The 17562-nt window shown below is 38.0% G+C and overlaps 1 protein-coding gene across 5 annotated transcripts in view; it reads left to right on the top strand.

Annotated features, from left to right (window-relative positions):
• The window catches only part of DMD (dystrophin), a 2284432-nt gene that overhangs the window by 1897873 nt on the left and 368997 nt on the right, over nt 1–17562 (top strand). For all 5 annotated transcript variants that reach the window (XM_063634262.1, XM_063634265.1, XM_063634264.1 and 2 more), the window contains 2 exons: nt 16524–16644; nt 17258–17526. In XM_063634262.1, the coding sequence (XP_063490332.1) occupies nt 16524–16644; nt 17258–17526 (390 nt within the window). The remainder of the gene's footprint in view (nt 1–16523; nt 16645–17257; nt 17527–17562) is intronic.

Raw genomic sequence — 17562 nt, 5'->3', positions numbered from 1 at the left:
TTACAGCGCATCTCAATTCAGGCTCATTACATTCCAAGTACTCAGTAGCCAGATGTTGCCAGTAGCTACCGATTGAACAGTACAGTTCTATAGTTTGCTTGTATTTGGGTTTGGCTTTTTTTGGCAAGACTGCTTCACAGGTGTTCGTGTATTCTTCCGTCATCAGGAGGTGGTATATAATGCCTTGTTTTCTCTTTCTGTGTGATGTTTAATAGCTGTTCATGATCAGTGGCTAGGGGTTGCAGTGTGACAATTGCCTATCTCTACCATTCCTTCTTCATTTATTCACTGGGGTAGGTCTATGAAAAAAAATGTTTTGCACTTGTCTCCTATTTTGGTACTCAGTATACCTTTCATACTGAACAAGCAAAATACATGTTTCAATTTTACCAATTTTTATAATAACAAGTTGTTCACTAGCATCCTCCAACGATGACCAATTATTTCTTTGTTTGTTTGTTTTATTTTTACTTACATTTTATCTTCTCTACTAAGCTCTGAGTGAAAAAGGCAGAGATTTTGTCTTGTTCACCTCCAAGACCCTAGAGCCTAGTAAAGTGTCTGGTGTAGAGTGGATACTGATAAGCGTTTTGGAAATGAGAATAAAAGGTACAAGAACAGAAATGAATAGCAAACCAAACAAATTACTACCAAATAATAAAAACTTGATAAAATGGTACCACTTTTGCATGTTGAGCATGTAAAGGAAGGAGACTGTGGAGATACAGCCAAAGGTGGCATGTTGAGGAAAGGTCAAGGGTTTATATTATTCTGGAGAAGAGGATATAGGAAATTATAAAAAGGGAAGAGAATATGAAAGAAGACCCAGGGATCTTTGCAAAAAAAAAAAAAAAATGCCAGGGAAACTACCAGTTTCTCCTTTAGCCATTTGCCTTCATATATTTCTGAATATTAAATTAGCTTTTGTGGTAGGGTGAAATGTAGTGGTGCTATGTGTTTGAAATGTTCTGACTTTGAATAAACAGCCAAAACACTCTGGTGTACATATAGAAAAGCACTCATTGAGAAGGATGGGCCTTTTTTAAAATCTGCATTATGCGATATAGTGAAATGAGAAAGAATTTCTACAAAAGATGAATTTTATGCTAGTTCCAGAAACCAAAGAAAATGAATCATTGGACATGTGCACTAGGAGTCAGGAGACTGAGATTCTAGTCATATTTCTTCATAAGATGGATTCTGATTGCTATTTTGTTCTTCAACTGTAATATGAGGAAATTGGTCCAAATAATTGCTGTGGTTTCTTCCAGCCAGTATTTTGTTATAAATACTGCTTCACTATTCCTGGTTATTAGTTTTGGTTCCTTGTTAAGAGTGGTAAAATGTTTGTACTTACTCAGTCCTTACTCAGGAATCTCATGACAAATAACATGACTTGGGGAGATGGTGATGCTAGAGTTATGAGTGATACTCACCAGAATGAAGTTAATCCGTCCTACTTGGTTAGTGTGCTTGCTCAGATAGCTACCTGTTACCTTTGTTGAATTTCACAGGACTTCCAGCCCATTGATTACTCTGTGTTTTATACATTAGTTCCTCTGCCCTTCCATATTTACCTCCTTCCAAATACAACTTAGATTCAATCATGTAAATTTTAATAACTTGTTTTCAAAAGTCTAAAACCCTTTGCTTCTTTATCTTTTTGTTGCTGCAATCTACAAAACTCCAAAACTAGCTAAATATTCCAAGACTCTAACTAAATATTTTCTCATACCAGACAACAACGTAGTGGGCTGGTACAGTACCTTTTCCAGATGACCAGCCTTCAGCCTTCCACTACCAAGACATCGCTGGGTCAATTTTTTTTTTTTTTTTTTTTTTTTTTTTTGAGACGGGGTCTTGCTCTGTCACCAGGCTGGAGTGCAATGGCACAATCTCGGCTCACTGCAACCTCCGCCTCCCGGTTCAAACAATTCTCCTGCCTCAGCCTCCCGAGTAGCTATGACTACAGGCACGTGCCACCATGCCCACCTAATTTTTGTATTTTTAGTAGAGACAGGGTTTCACCATGTTGGCCAGATGGACTCGATCTCTTGACCTCGTGATCTGCCTGTCTTGGCCTCCAAAAGTGCTGGGATTACAGGCGTGAGCCACCGCACCTGGCCAATTTACCTTCAAAATTGTTTTTGACTGTCTACTATTGTCATCATCATAATTATAAGAGACCATTTCTCCTAACCTTTCTGCATCTACTCTTGCCACCCTACAATGCAATCTCTACATTTCGGTCAGAATAATCTGTGTAAAAAATGTAAATCCAATTATATCAGCCCTTATCTTAACACTATAGTAGTTTTCTCAGTGCTCTTGGAAAAAGACCAAAATCCTCAACAAGGGTAACAAGGCACTATCTGGCTTGTCTGGCCTCAACCTCGTCTTTTCTAGATGCTCTTCCCTTGCTGTTTGGACACCAGCCATACTGCCTCCATTTGCTTTTTCCAATTCTGCATGTCCCTCTTATGTGGGGCTTGTTGGTCCTCTGTCTCAAACCCTTTTACCTACACCCACCCCCTCATAATATCCTGGTTATCATCTAATAATCCTTTACATCTTGGCTCGGACATTGTGCAAGCTTTTCCCTGCTGTCTACATTTGACCAGATCTCCCTTTACACACTCCTCTAAAATTGTCTTACTTTTCTATAACATAGCGTTGTTTCTCATCACGTACATGTGTTACTATTTGATAAATGACAGCCACTCTTGCTAAACCATGTCCTTCAAGAAGATTTTTGGGAGGGGGAAAGCTGTCATTTTTCTACCCAGCACATTCCAAAGTGCCTAGTATACAGTAGACACTGATTAGATAAAGGAAGGCTACTGAGACCAAGAGCAGGGAAAGAAAGAATAGAGCGGTATTCCCTTCTTATTTACAGGAGTTTTCTGTTTATTTCTAATTAAGCGTCTTTTTGTAAAGTGTGTAGAGCTACTTTGATGCACAGTTTTTTTTATTATTATTATACTTTACGTTCTGTGATACATGTGCAGAAAGTGCAAGTTTGTTAACACTGGTATACATGTGCCATGGTGGTTTGCTGCACCCATCAACCCGTCATCTACATTAGGTATTTCTCCTAATGCTATCCCTCCCCTAGCCCCCTACCCCCTGACAGGCCCCAGTGTGTGATGTTCCCCTCCCTGTGTCCATGTGTTTTCATTGTTTATCTCCCACTTATGAGTGAGACCATGCAGTGTTTGGTTTTCTGTTCCTCTGTTAGTTTGCTGAGAATGATGGTTTCCAGCTTCATCCATGTCCCTGCAAAGGACATGAACTCATCCTTTTTTATGGCTTCACAGTATTCCATGGTGTACATGTGCCACATTTTCTTTATCCAGTATATCATTGATGGACATTTGGGTGGGTTCCACGTCTTTGCTATTGTGAATAGTGCTGCATTAAACATACGACGTACAGTTTTTACTTGTAGTTTGGCCCAATGCTTTTTCAAGCTTCTCTTGGTATCTTTAAGAAAAATTCTTGATACAAGACACTCTCCTTCCTCAAACAACATCATCACTCCTGAGTGCTGATGAGAGAACAATGTAGTAGCCTGTTTGACTCAAAGTTTTGTCACATGTATGTGGTAGCCCTTTCATATATGGACTATCTAGTTAGTGATGCTCTTGAAGCCTGTGGACAAAAGAAAAATGGAAAATCCTTGAAACTGGATCTCTCTATCAGATCTCCTGAACTCAGTTAGAAAAAGAGAAAAAAACCATAATCAGTACAAAATTCCATCAAGATCTAATAGTTGACAGATCTTATATGTGTGGACTTTTGTTTTACCTTGCCATGTTTCCAGAATTGTACATTGTATTGCTCTTTATGGGTTTCTTGATTTAATTGTTGTTTACATAGAATCCTTGGTATCAAGATGGGTCGCTGTAATTGTAAACTTATTCCCCATGTATTTAGAGTGCCACCTTTTTAAAAAATCGTCTGCTTACTCTCTATTCTAAATTATTAATATCCTTTGCTGATGCTTTTTATGGGGACACAAATCCCATTAAAATGTCAATAGTTGAAACTAGAATCAAATGTTGTTCATTTTCACTTTCGTTTTCTATAAATCAGGATGTTTACAAAACAGGTAATTTGTATTTTTCTTTGTATGCCGTTTCGGATTAGTGATATTATTTTGTAGCAAAATATTACATGTCTTATACTCTTTTCTTGTAGAGAAAATATACAGTCAATATCAATTGCTGTCATGGAGAGATGTATGGTTCTTTGTAGGTAAAATTCCAAGATACTCCACAGACATATTTGGGGACTATAGTCTCACTCCTCAAAGCAATTTTCACACCCATGGGAGTAGATCTGTGCTCCCCAAACCAGCTGGGCAGCATAACAACTGCAACTGAATGGCTCTCAAGACTAATTAATAAAATAATGCTCCAGATGCGGTGAAGTGTTATAAATAATTAAAGCGCAAATGTGCCTTAGCAAATATAAACTGACCAATTTTTATGTCTTTTGAATACATTATCCTGGCTTTTACAGTTCCTCATTACTTGCCTCACTAGACTGACTCGTTTTCAATTAGTGTGTATTATTCTGGTCCAGATATATTTTAAAAACTGACTTCCTTTGTTTTACTTGAGCAGTTACTAAAGTGATATTTATTACTTGTCTACTTCTGTGATTAACCTAGAGAGAGTTTTAAAGGAGCAAATCATAGTGGGGAATTTCTAAGGAGAACTGCAATAAAACATCAGCTTATTCAACTCCCTTCCTCCTACCCCAAATCCAAATGGAGATTAGATCTTGATTATAACAACAGTGTAGGTAATGACTTTTTGTTTGCATTTTTACTAACGAAATTGTTTTTCACTAGGTTTTCATCTTTCAATTAAAAAAATCTCTATAATCCCTTCCCTAGAGACCATTAAGGATACCTTCAAAGCTTCCCCGAGATTTTCTGGTTAAGATTTAGATGGAAGTAATCAATACATACATTATTAAAAGAGTGGACAGAAAGCCATTATTGCTTGGATGCTGTTGACAAATGAAAAGGCTTGAATAAAGTAGTTTACTTGTTCATTTGTCAGGTCATATATTATGCATGTTCAGTTTCCTCAGAAGTCACCACAAAGTGAGAGAGAGGCTTAGAAATTCAATAAAATTATCCTGAAATCATGTTTGTAGATTATACATTTATTTAGGCTAATTCTGTTATCAATGCTGGCCTGCTTACATGGGATACATTTTAGTATGTATGTTAGCTTGACGTGTTTTCTGTGTTTTCTTTTTACAGAAAGAGAAAATATCTTTGGGTGTCATTTGTGAATGTTAAGATTTAAGTCAGCTCTGTGTTAAGAAAAACGCGTTGTTCCCTATCACCTCTGAAAAACAACCAAAAGTTGCGATAGAGTGATTCATTCTTTTTTCTTTTCTTTTTTTTTTTTTTTTCTTTCTTTTTGAGACGGAGTCTCGCTCTGCTGCTCAGGCTGGAGTGCGGTGGTGTGATCTCGGCTAACCGCAAGCTCCACCTCCCGGGTTCACGCCATTCTCCTTCTCCTGCCTCAGCTGGGGCTACAGGCACCCGCCACCACGCCCGGCTAATTTTTTGTATTTTTAGTAGAGACAGGGTTTCACCGTGTTAGCCAGGATGGTCTCGAGCTCCTGACCTCGTGATCCTCCCGCCTGGGCCTCCCAAAGTGCTGGTATTACAGGCGTGAGCCACCGCGCCCGGCCAGAGTGATTCATTCTAACATTCAATGACCTGGCCTCTTAGAGTTTCTAAACCACTTGACTGTTAGTTATATCTACTCTAAGATGTCTTTTTAGCCGCATTGGAGGAAATAGACGTCTTTTTGATCTATTCTTCATCATTTTTGTATAAGTTTGATATCCTATGCAGTCATATTTAGGGATGCTGAATAGAAATGACTTAAAAATTATTTTTAGAACTGCATTTCTAGGCATTTGAGTCTTCTGAAAACTAAGTCTAAGTCTTCTGAAAACTAGCTTTATCATCAAAACTGAAGAACTGAGTCATCTAGGAATTGCTGCTTTGCTTTAATGACTGTAACAAGATGAGATGTGAATAATTTACAAACTGACTTCTCTACCAGAGTCTTCTCTCTCACTTTGTCAAAATATTTTGATGTCCTGACACATACTCTTTAAAATAGTATCTGTATAGTGTTTTGCCTTTACAAAGCACTTTTACACACATTATTCATTTAATTACAAATGATCCCCTTGATCTTTTTCTGTGCTCTTCCTTTTGTCCCCCAAAAAAATTATTTTAGGAAAAATTATACCATAACTCAGATTCCTAGAATTTATTGGTTCTTTCAAGAACTTTATTTATGAAGAGCCTACTCTATGTTAAGCATATGTTAGTGAACAAAATGAGTCTCTGGCCCATGGATGTTTAGATTTTAGTGACAGAAATACATAGTAAACCAATAAATTAATAGATGAAATTATGTTGGGTAGTAAGTGCTATGAAGAGAAAATAAACAAAGCATGAATAGAGAAAGATTGAGGAGTACTGGCCTATGTGAGGAGGTTATTTTGGGGTAAAGACTTGTGTGAGGCCGGGTGCAGTGGCTCATGCCTGTAATCCCAGCACTTTGGGAGGCTGAAACGGGCAGATCCCTGGACGTCAAGAGTTCGAAACCAGCCTGGCCAACATAGTGAAACTACGTCTCTACCAAAAATTAGCTGGGCATGGTGATGCGTGCCTGTAGTCCCAGCTACCCAGGAGGCTGAGGTACCAGAATCGCTTGAACTCGGGAGTCGGAGGTTGAAGTGAACCAAGATTGTGCCACTGCACTCCAGCCTGGGTGACAGAGTGAGACCCTGTCTCAAAAAAACAAACAAACAAACAAACAAAACCTGTGTGAGTGAGTAAACCATGCAAAAACCTTGAATGAAGAGGATTCTAGGCAGAAGAAGCACCAAATTCAAAAGCCCAGTGGTAAGAACAGCTTTAGAGTGTTGTAGAAATAGCAAGATGGGCTGTGTATCTCAAGGGAAATAAGATCAGTAGACAGTGATGGGTTCTAGAAAGAGGGAAAGGCCAGATAATGAATCGTCTTGCAGGCCATAGCTTGGAGGTGGATTTTATTCTGTGAGTAAAGGGACATCACTGGAAGTAAGGAGACATCACTGGAAGGCTCTCAGCAGGGATGATGTGATCTGATTTATGTGTTTAGAAGTTGACTCTTGCTGCTGTGGAGAATTGACTATAAAAAGAGCGAAACTGAAGACACAGAAAAAGGAGGGTGGTGAAGTCATCTCAGAAGGAAATGATTACTTGGACTAGAGTGGAAATGATAGATATGGTGAATAATTATTTGATCCAAGATATATTTGGAGGGTAGAATTGGTAGAACTTAAGATAGATAGAATGTGGAGTTTGAGAGGAAGCAAAGAGTCAAGGATAATTCGGAGGTCAATGGCTTGAACAAATAAAATAATGACGCTGCCATCTGAGAAAGAGTTGGGAATGATCACGTTTGAGGGTATGTGCTTAGAACGAACCAGGGTTCCATTTTTGGATTATGTTGATAGACAGCCACAAAGGGTATGATTCAGAAATTATTTACCACTTATACTTGACAATCTCAAATTTTGGCTCAGTATCTTGAGAACATACACAAATTAATTTGTCACAGGGTTTCCTAATAATCCATTCATTTTCACCAACATTTCAGAAGTAATTTCCAAATCTTAAAGTTTAGGCTCAATGACCTAAGACCTAATTCCCTGAATGGCCATGGGAACAGATTGAGTTTTCACCAGTGATCTCTCAAGGTCAGCTCAGAACTTAACAACATTATTGTCAGTAGGAAGTAACTTCCCCAGTGATTGTTGGAAGCAGCCCAGCCTTACAATTGAGAGTCAAACAGCTGTTGCAAGATGCTGTGTGCGCACTAAACTATTCCTCCATAGTATCACAGACCTGCAAGCAGGCTGGACTATTCTAGCCCATGCCCTTGATCTCAGAGAATACAATTTTTGTTTTCAAAGACTTCCAGAAAAATAAATCTCAACACAGAGTTTGTTAAACACATTTTCCCCTTATACACTCAAAAATGTTTTTTCATTGACTACAATTAGATTTTTTTTAAAAACATAATTTCAGGCCTGAAATATGTTCATTTACTTTTCAATTTTACATCGAATTTATTCAATCTCATTTATAAATTAATATTGTTGTTCATGTTGTTGACTATCTGAAACAATGACTGGATGTATCTGATACTTCAATCCCTTATCTTCACTTTTATTCAGAAGTGGAGTGAAAATAAGGTGGAGCTTTTTTTTCATCTTATTTAGATGATTATTTTGTCAAACTCATAGAAGCAGAGAGTAGAAAAATGGTTGCCAGACATTGTAAGGGGGAGTTGTTGCTCAATGGAGATAAAGTTTCAGTTATGCAAGATGAAAAAGTTCTAGAGATCTGCTGCATAGCATTGTGCCTATAGTTAACAATACCGATTTGTGCACTTAAAAATGTGTTAACCGAGGTTAGGAGATCAAGACCATCCTGGCTAACACGGTGAAACCCCGTCTCTACTAAAAATACGAAAAAAGAAAAAATTAGCCGGGCATGGTAGCAGGCACCTGTAGTCCCAGCTACTCGGGAGGCTGAGGCAGGAGAATGGCGTGAAACTGGGAGACGGAGCTTGCAGTGAGCCGAGACTGCGTGCCACCACACTCCAGCCTGGGTGACAGAGCGAGACTCCGTCTCAAAAAAAAAAATATGTTAACAGGGTAAAGTTCATATCAAGTGTTCTTATCTCAATAAGAAAAAATGATTATGGCCTTTTCTTTATAGCCCAGATACCCATGTTCATAACTTCTGTAATACTAGCTGTCTCAAATGAATATTAAGGGAAACCTCTCTTTCTGTTGTTTGCTCCATTGCCTCTTTCTTCAATTTTTTTTCTTCCATGAACCCCCATGAATTTGCTTTAGATTACTGGGGGCAATATTCTTGCCACCCTGCCATGTACATTTCTGGATCGCTTGCCCTTTTCCAAGACCCCGCTTTTAAGTTAACCGAGCATTGCTTGTCCCGAAGTGAGCATTTGGTAAAATATTCTTATGTGTTTGAGACTCAATAAATATGGTGGCTCTTTAAATAAAGAAGGTCCTTTTGGTGACAGAATATATTCAGCAACTTTCTTGTCAGTCATAGAAACAATACAGGAGACATAAAAATAAGGTAGAAATAACACAGGAACAAGAATGATGACATAGGATGGCAAAACTATTAAATACAGATCAAGTTACAGATATGACTGTGTTAACGTCTTGCTCTATGCCTGCTCAGTATCCATTTGTTCAATGAACAGAACTGTTGGATCATCCTACATTTCAGAGTCTGTCTAGTGTCCTCTCATCTCCTACCTAATCCTGCAGACTACAGAAAAAGCCCCAAGCAGCAGTTCAAACCATGGAACTTGTGAGTGTTTGGACATGAAAATCTCCTTTAAGAAATCACTAGGTTGAAGAAGGCAATGCTAATAGGACCACTTCTTGAGGAAATTCCACCCAGTAACTCAGCAGTGACACTCAGCTTTGGATCTGGAACATGAGTAGACCTAGAATAAGATCTGTCCATTTTTCCCAATTGACAGCATTAATTTTTTCTCTTACGATTTATGAGTCCAGGCTTTCACCTGCAAGCCTGTTTTGCATCTAAATCAATTTGGCCTACATATAACACACTCTGGTGTTCTAGCTGGGTGTTCTGTATTTTAGTCAACAATGTTTACTGAGCATTTACTATATGCCAAGCTATGGCTATGGTTTTTAAGCATCGATAATAATGATGCTTAGCAGAGACTCTCAAACTGCCACCATAGAGCAGGCCTGTGGCCGATTAATGATCTTAACAAATGGATTATAGTATATGAGAACTGGATGTTAAAACTTAGATAAGGTTTTAGCAAATGCCCACGTTTTACAAATGAGGACACAGAGGAGCAGGAAGAGTTTATCACCTTTTCTGGATCACTGCAGCCAGGTTCTGGCCCAGCCCAGGCTTGAAGCCCAAGGCTCCTGCCACTCAGAACAGTGCTCTTTTCACCACTTCAGCCTGCCTCCCAGGATGATTCTGGGAAGTTCTGCTTACAAATATGGGTAGTATTTCTAGTCATCCCATCAGATTTTATTCTGAAATTTACCATTTCGGTATGAGTATAGGTAAAATTCAGCACCAGGCAAGCTGTACATGATCGAAAGACATCTGTGTTTTGAAAAGCATGGGCTTTTACTCACATCCATAGTAATATGATCCTAAATCCACTGTCCCCAGGAGAAAGCAAGATAGCTTTTCTCCCTGTCATGTCATTACCTATGCCCAGAGTTCTCATCTTTTTCCTCTCATGAAGCAAATCAATATCTCACCTTTCATCCCGTCCATACGTGGTTCTGAGCTACTTCTATTTATGGCATTATTAGATATTTTTATAATATAAGCAGGAAGCAAGAGGGACTGAAAAAAATAATCAATGGCCAGGTGTGGTGGCTCACACTTGTAATCCCTGCACTTTGGAAGGCCAAGGCAAACAGATCACCTGAGGTCAGGAGTTTGAGACCAGCTTGCCCAACATAGTGAAACCCCGTCTCTACTAAAAATACAAAAAATTAGCATGGCGTGGTGGCGTGTGCCTGTAGTCCCAGCTACTCAGGAGGTTGAGGCAGGAGAATCACTTGAAACCAGGAGGTAGTGGTTGCAGTAAGCCGAGATCGTGCCACTGCACTCCAGACTGGGTGACAGAGCGAGACTCCATCTCAAAAATAAGTAAATAAATAAATAAAAATAGTAATAATCAATGACTTGGTTCTTCTCTATTACTTTCAGGAATTTTTTAAGTTTCTGATTTCTTCCGTGGCCACTTATGTGGCTTCCAAATTATTCTAAGTCAGGGAGATTTTATTTTTTGTTATCACTCACTTTCAGCTTCACTTTAGAATTGCAAGATTTAGATTCAAAGTGTGTAATTAACTGATGGCCTTAGATAAACCCTAACTTATCTGTATCTCAATTTGCACGGATGAAACATTCATAATATAGAAGTATACACCACAAATATACCTACTCAACCAAACTATTGACTCCTTAATGACAAAGATTAAGTCTCTATATCTTCCCTAACTTTGTACATAATAGGTTCAAAATAAATATTTTTTGAATGAACAAATTAGTGAGCCAACAATCAGTCAGCCGGTTGGCCAGTACTTATGGTGTTTTAAGTGCAATCTACCAGATAATTCAACCTTCATAATAAATGGATTTATCTTGAGATTTATCATTGCTATAATAGTGTAGTAGCATACTTCATATAAGTTTATTTTGTGAACCTTAAGAAGCTAGAGGAAAAACACTCATGTAGTATTCCTAACATTTTCTAAATTGCATATTTTATTTTCATAGAGGTGCTCTAAGTCTTTAGTGTTGCTTCTAATTCTCCCATATCACTATTTTGGAACCTTGGGTCTGGCTGTCTTGGAAAGGTGAAAAGAAAGGTATGGGGAAGAGGATGTGTTTTAACAAAGATAATTTTATCTGTTCAAGGGATTCAGGAAGTAATTGTCTTAACATTTGAATGCTAACGTCTAAATATTTTAAATACATATTCCGTATGTACATGGGAAAAAATCTCTATATCTGATACCTTTTCTCATCATCACATAAAGGAACCGACTTCTCTGGTTTAAAATATTAACCAAAATTTATATGACAAAATCAGTATATATGAGTATATATTTTCTCAAACCTCATTCGAACAGGCCTTTTTGGGAGACAAGACACTTATCAAAATCAAGACTCTTGACATTAAATATTCTTGTTTGTCTTTTTTTAAAAAAAAAAAAAGTCTTCATTTTTCTTTCTTTTAAAATGCAATAAATTATACTACGACGTGCAGTTTATGGTGAGTTATTAGATACTGAAAAATTGACTTTCCATTATTTTAATGCAGATTCTACATTGCTTTTTTACCACATAAAGCCATTTGTTTTAAGCTCCATGCTACAAAGACCACAGATGTTCATTGCCTAGAACAGTGTCTGATACATAGTAGTTGCTTGAAGTTTGTTAAGTGACTAAATTAAGGAGGATCTTACATATAACCATGTTTAAAATTACATATTATTATTTATAGTTTTTCCCACATAATAAGAATTATTACCATTTTCTTTATCCTCTGACCTCCCTGAACCAACTATTTCTCTCTTTTTGTGGGAATTTTATCTTTTTGTATTTAATCTGAATCTTTTGAAATTCTAAAGATACAATCACTTAACCCTCTCTTCCATCTACTTTCTTTTCCTAATTTCAGGCAACAATGTGAAAATAATGGTGCTTATGTCTTTGTAATAACAGAACTTTCTTTGTCTTTTCTTTAGCCTCATTTTAATCTTCAATGACTCATATTTAAGAAATGAACTTTGCAGCTGTGGTGGATCTAAGTCCTTGGCAACAACTCGATGGGCAAACACGTGGTCTCTCACAATGGATGGTCCTTAGCTTTGAATTCTTTACTGTCCAGTTTTAACAATGGAATTATATCATCAAATAGTGCCTTGGACTTGTTAGGTTTTTAGTGCCTTAAGGTTTTAAGTTTGATGAGACCTTTAAGATCCATTTCCATATTTTACAGACCTCGTTCCAACAATTATCTCCACCTTCTGTCAAGGTCGTAACATATATCTAGGGTGACCAACGTTCCTGGTTTTCCTGAGACTGTCCAATTTTCCTGAAACTATCCTGGTTTTAACATCGAAAGTCTCTCATCCTGAAAAACTCAATGCTGGGCAAACCGAGATGGTTGGTTACCCTACTGCTAGCTTCCGTCTTTCAGTTTAGGTTCAAATCATTCCTATGCTAAAAAGAACTTCTTTATCCCTTTATCTTGTTGTCTTCTCTGTCCTCCTGTCCTGTCTTCCTCTTTTCCGTCTCAGAAAAAGAAACTTGAACATTTAATTTTCACTTGAAATACCTACTCCTCCTTCCAGTCACTCCTCAGCTACACCTACTTCTGAGGCTTCTGCCCTCCACTGAAACTGCTCTCACCACATCTAGTGAACACTCTGCAATGCTGATCTTACTTTACTTCTATGTTTCATTGGACTCACTTGGTCACCCTCTTCCTCTCAAAATTCTCACTCTCTCCTTGAAATTTCTACACTCCTCATTTCCCCTAATCTCTCCACCTATTTGTTCCTTTTCCGTCTCTCAAGAGATCCTGCTCCTCTGTTTGCCCATTAAACTTTGATATGTAGGCACTCAATGTATATTAGCTGAATGAGAAAATAACTCCTAAATATTTTTTTTCTCCTCAAACCTCAGAATGTATTATGTCCTTGTGGAAGGGAATATCACAGTCCCTTACTCTGTCCCCCATGCACAGAACAACCCCCCACACACGCACACACACACCATCATGTTGCGTTTTTAATATTACTCTTCAATAATTTTATGCTGAATGAGCATGAGGGGTTCTGAATCAGAGGCAGATTTCATTTAATTACCTTACAGTAAATATTGTTGCTGTGCCCTTCCTTTGCCCAAAGACTTACCCCTAGGGCGACATGATGAACGCTGATGAAACATTTTCCTGCTTGAGTGGCTGGGTACTCCGTAAGTGGGAGACTAGGAAAAATCATTTCCTTGTGCTTATAAAGGAGAAGGAGGCTGCTATCCCTCTCTCCTTCTGAAAGGTTCTCTGTGGAAACGTAACAGGCCTGAGTCCTAATTCCAGCTTCTCCAGAAACCAGCTAGCCGTATGTGTCTCATGTTCTACAATCTGGAAATGTCTCCAAGGTATGGGCTTCATATTTTTTGAAGTGTAAATACCTAGAAAGATACCCACTCCAGTCTTTCTGACAACATAGAGTTTAGCTTAGGAACCTACCCTGAGCTATAACCATTTGACCCTCTTGGATCAGAGAAATCAACTAGACAAATCGCTACAGATCTAATCTCCATGGTGTGGGAAGTTTCTCAGGAGGCTAGAGCTTTCTGTAGGTGAACTGAGACATCCAGGAAAGTTTATTTCCTCATACTTAGTGGAATTGCACCCAGCGTTTGCTCATCTACTCAACCTAGACACTAAGAGTCATTCTTGTTTCTTTTTCTCTCTTCTCTCCAGCATCTGTTCAGTCACCAAATTTTCGCACTTCAGATTTTTAGACATTTCCCTATCCTATCCCTGTCATTTTTCCTGGTACGGTCGCCCTGAGTCAGATCCTCATAATCTTGCACTGAATTCTTACAATTGCCTCATTATCTCTCTGATTCCATTTCTGTTCTTCTCAAATACATACTCTGTATTTATATCAGGAAGATCTATTTGAAACACACATATTCCTGTGCCACTCCCTTGGTTAAAACTGTTCAAAGGTTCCTGATTACCTTCAAGGCAACACCTAAGCCTCTTAGCGGACCATATATGATCATAGAGAGGCACAGCTTCGAATTCTGGTTTAAAAATCTAATATCTTTCCAGATAACGACAGTGTCTTTTTCATCTTTGGACATGCCCTCTCCTTGTTCTTTATGCTCTAGAAACACTGGCCTGCTTGAGATACCGTACTGTACTATGTCCTATGTCTCTGCACTTGCATTTTTTCTTTTCTTGGAATGTTCTCTAGCCTACTCTTCCTTGAATAAGTCATGTTCATGCTTTTGAATTCTATGTGATTACTAGCTTCTCCTGGAAGCTTTTCCCGATTTTCTTCCTCATATTGTGCAAGTCTATAGCACTGTCTACATTGTATTGAAATTATTTACGTGTTTGACTCTTCTATTATATGTTAAATGTTCCTAAATAGAAAGAGCTGTTTTGCATTCAACTTCGTATTTCCAGTTTCAAGTACAACCACTGACACATGATAGTTCAATAGAGGGAGCCATTATTATTTTTATAATTAGTAATGTCAGTATTAATTGCCTCCATTCAGGTCCAAACAGAGAAACTAGGCAAAATGATAATTTACTTGAATTTGGGAAACTTAATAGTATGAAAAAAAACACAAGAATACAACAACTGTACACACACACACACACACACACACACAAACATGGAGATTTCAAGTGAAATATCAGGAGAATCAGCTTTATATGTAAGCAGAGTAAATAACTCATGTATCTAGCATGATTTTAGGGTACAGAAATATCCCATTATTCAGAAAGTACTTCCGTATCTGTAGGCTGAATCCTAATATTCTACTTACAGAACTCCAGTATTTTGGTTCAAACGCCTTCCCTTTCTCTATTGAATTGTAAATAGCTGTGGATGATTAATCATTTTGCAAAGTATCAGACTCAGGATTCTTTTGAATGGTGAACACCACTAAGATTTTATTAATAAATGTGTCATACAGTACAGCTCTGGAACACTTCTGTAACATAATGGCGTATCTGAAATTCAAGGAAGAATACTGCTAATTTGTTTTTCCCCAGTGAAAGAACAGGGCTTAAATTCCGCAGGCAACATTGCTAAAAGTAAGACAGAGTTGAAAAAAGTTACAAAAATTAAGCCCTAGGTCAAGGCAAATATTACTGTTATTGTTAAACAGTTATATTAGCATTTATGTAGCATGCACTTAATACTTTTATTAATACTCTCACTTCGGAGATCAAAGAATCTGGGTCAATAACTCTTTTCAATGGTGTCAGAGTATCTGGTAGGTTATTCTAGGCTCACAGTATGCCCCACGATCCTTTTAGCACTCGATTATGTATGAACTTACTGTTTTTACTCTGCTTCTAGTGTTAATTTTCTCCCTTCTTTGGATCTAGAAACTTTTTGAAGGCAGAAACTATTCATTTGGTTTTTCTCTTAATCTCCTGGATAAAGGAAGATTACAGATTAAAGATTAATTCTAGGTCTGGTCATTTATAGAAACTAGTGCCCGCAATTCCTACATCCATAATAGCCCAAAACATTTCTACTATTCTCAAAGAGGTCACACTGGATGACGTAATGACTATTTTTCAAAAGTATTGAGACTTATCTCTTAGCCTACCTATTTTATACCTTGTCAGACATTTTGACAGAATTAACTGGTGATTATCAGTTGGATTAATTGTATACTTTAATATAGCCTAAGGTCCTGCAAATGGCCCTCAAGGCTTCCCATTATGTTCTGGATATCCATTATTTTGGGTATGTTTAAGTCCTCATTAGCAACGCTAGAGTTTTGCAATATATACCTTGCAACTTTAGCTGTAGATTTCAAGTATGGCTGTCAGGTTACATAAACAAAGCACTCTTATCTCAATGAGAGGGCATTAACTATCCGGAATGCTCCCCCTATCTCCCCAGAATAGCTTTACAAACGCAGTGCTTTCCTCATTAACAGACCCATATAGCCTTTTTAAAAAATCATTTTATAACTATCAATGTATAAATAAAAGAGATAGAAATTGACCTGGGAGTTTCATAAACAAGTTCTGAGCACCCAGGATTAATTTTGAGAAGAATGCCACACACCAAATAAGCACTTCTTTTCATCTCATTTCACAGGCCTTCAAGAGGGAATTGAAAACTAAAGAACCTGTAATCATGAGTACTCTCGAGACTGTACGAATATTTCTGACAGAGCAGCCTTTGGAAGGACTAGAGAAACTCTACCAGGAGCCCAGAGGTAATTGAATGTGGAACTATAATAACATATTGATAGAAGGATCAGTGGTGATGGAGCAGCCCATCCATTCCTGCTGCCAGGGTCTGGATAGCTCTCATATTTTCTTGGTTAAATAGAATCAATTCAAATTAAACGTAGATGCTGAAAAAAAATAAGGACTCATAAACTACCATGCATAAATCGGTTTGCGCATTCATAAATAAACATTAAAAGAGATTAGTAATCAGTTATTGGAACATTTAGAAAATAATAAACAAAGGGAGTTATCTGTGAGGAGGAATTCTATTGTTGCAAAGACTACAAGTTAATTTTCCATTTAAGAGCCTGCCTGAAGTAAATTAGAACTTGTGGTATGCATCCTAACGTTTTTCTCCTCAGTAGCTTAAGTGAGTCTTAAATTGTCAGATTGATATAAGGTAGAAACTCAGGAAGACATACTTTAGATGTTCTGGGCTGTATCAAAATTTATGCCAAAGTATAAAAAAGCCATTAATCAGTAGGTTACCCTCTTGTTCAACTGTACTCTTTCTTTCTTCCAGTATGACCTTTTTGACAATGTTTAAAAAAAAAAAAAAAGAATGTGGCCTAAAACCTTGTCGTATTGCCAATTTAGAGCTGCCTCCCGAGGAGAGAGCCCAGAATGTCACTCGGCTTCTACGAAAGCAGGCTGAGGAGGTCAATACTGAGTGGGAAAAATTGAACCTGCACTCCGCTGACTGGCAGAGAAAAATAGATGAGACCCTAGAAAGACTCCAGCAACTTCAAGAGGCCACGGATGAGCTGGACCTCAAGCTGCGCCAAGCCGAGGTGATCAAGGGATCCTGGCAGCCCGTGGGCGATCTCCTCATTGACTCTCTCCAAGATCACCTCGAGAAAGTCAAGGTACCGTCTACTTCTTTGCTTCAGGGCCCTTTGAGA

This window comes from Symphalangus syndactylus, chromosome X (genome assembly GCF_028878055.3).
Source record: "Symphalangus syndactylus isolate Jambi chromosome X, NHGRI_mSymSyn1-v2.1_pri, whole genome shotgun sequence".
Lineage (NCBI taxonomy): Eukaryota > Metazoa > Chordata > Mammalia > Primates > Hylobatidae > Symphalangus > Symphalangus syndactylus.
This window is presented reverse-complemented; position numbering and strand designations above follow the sequence as displayed.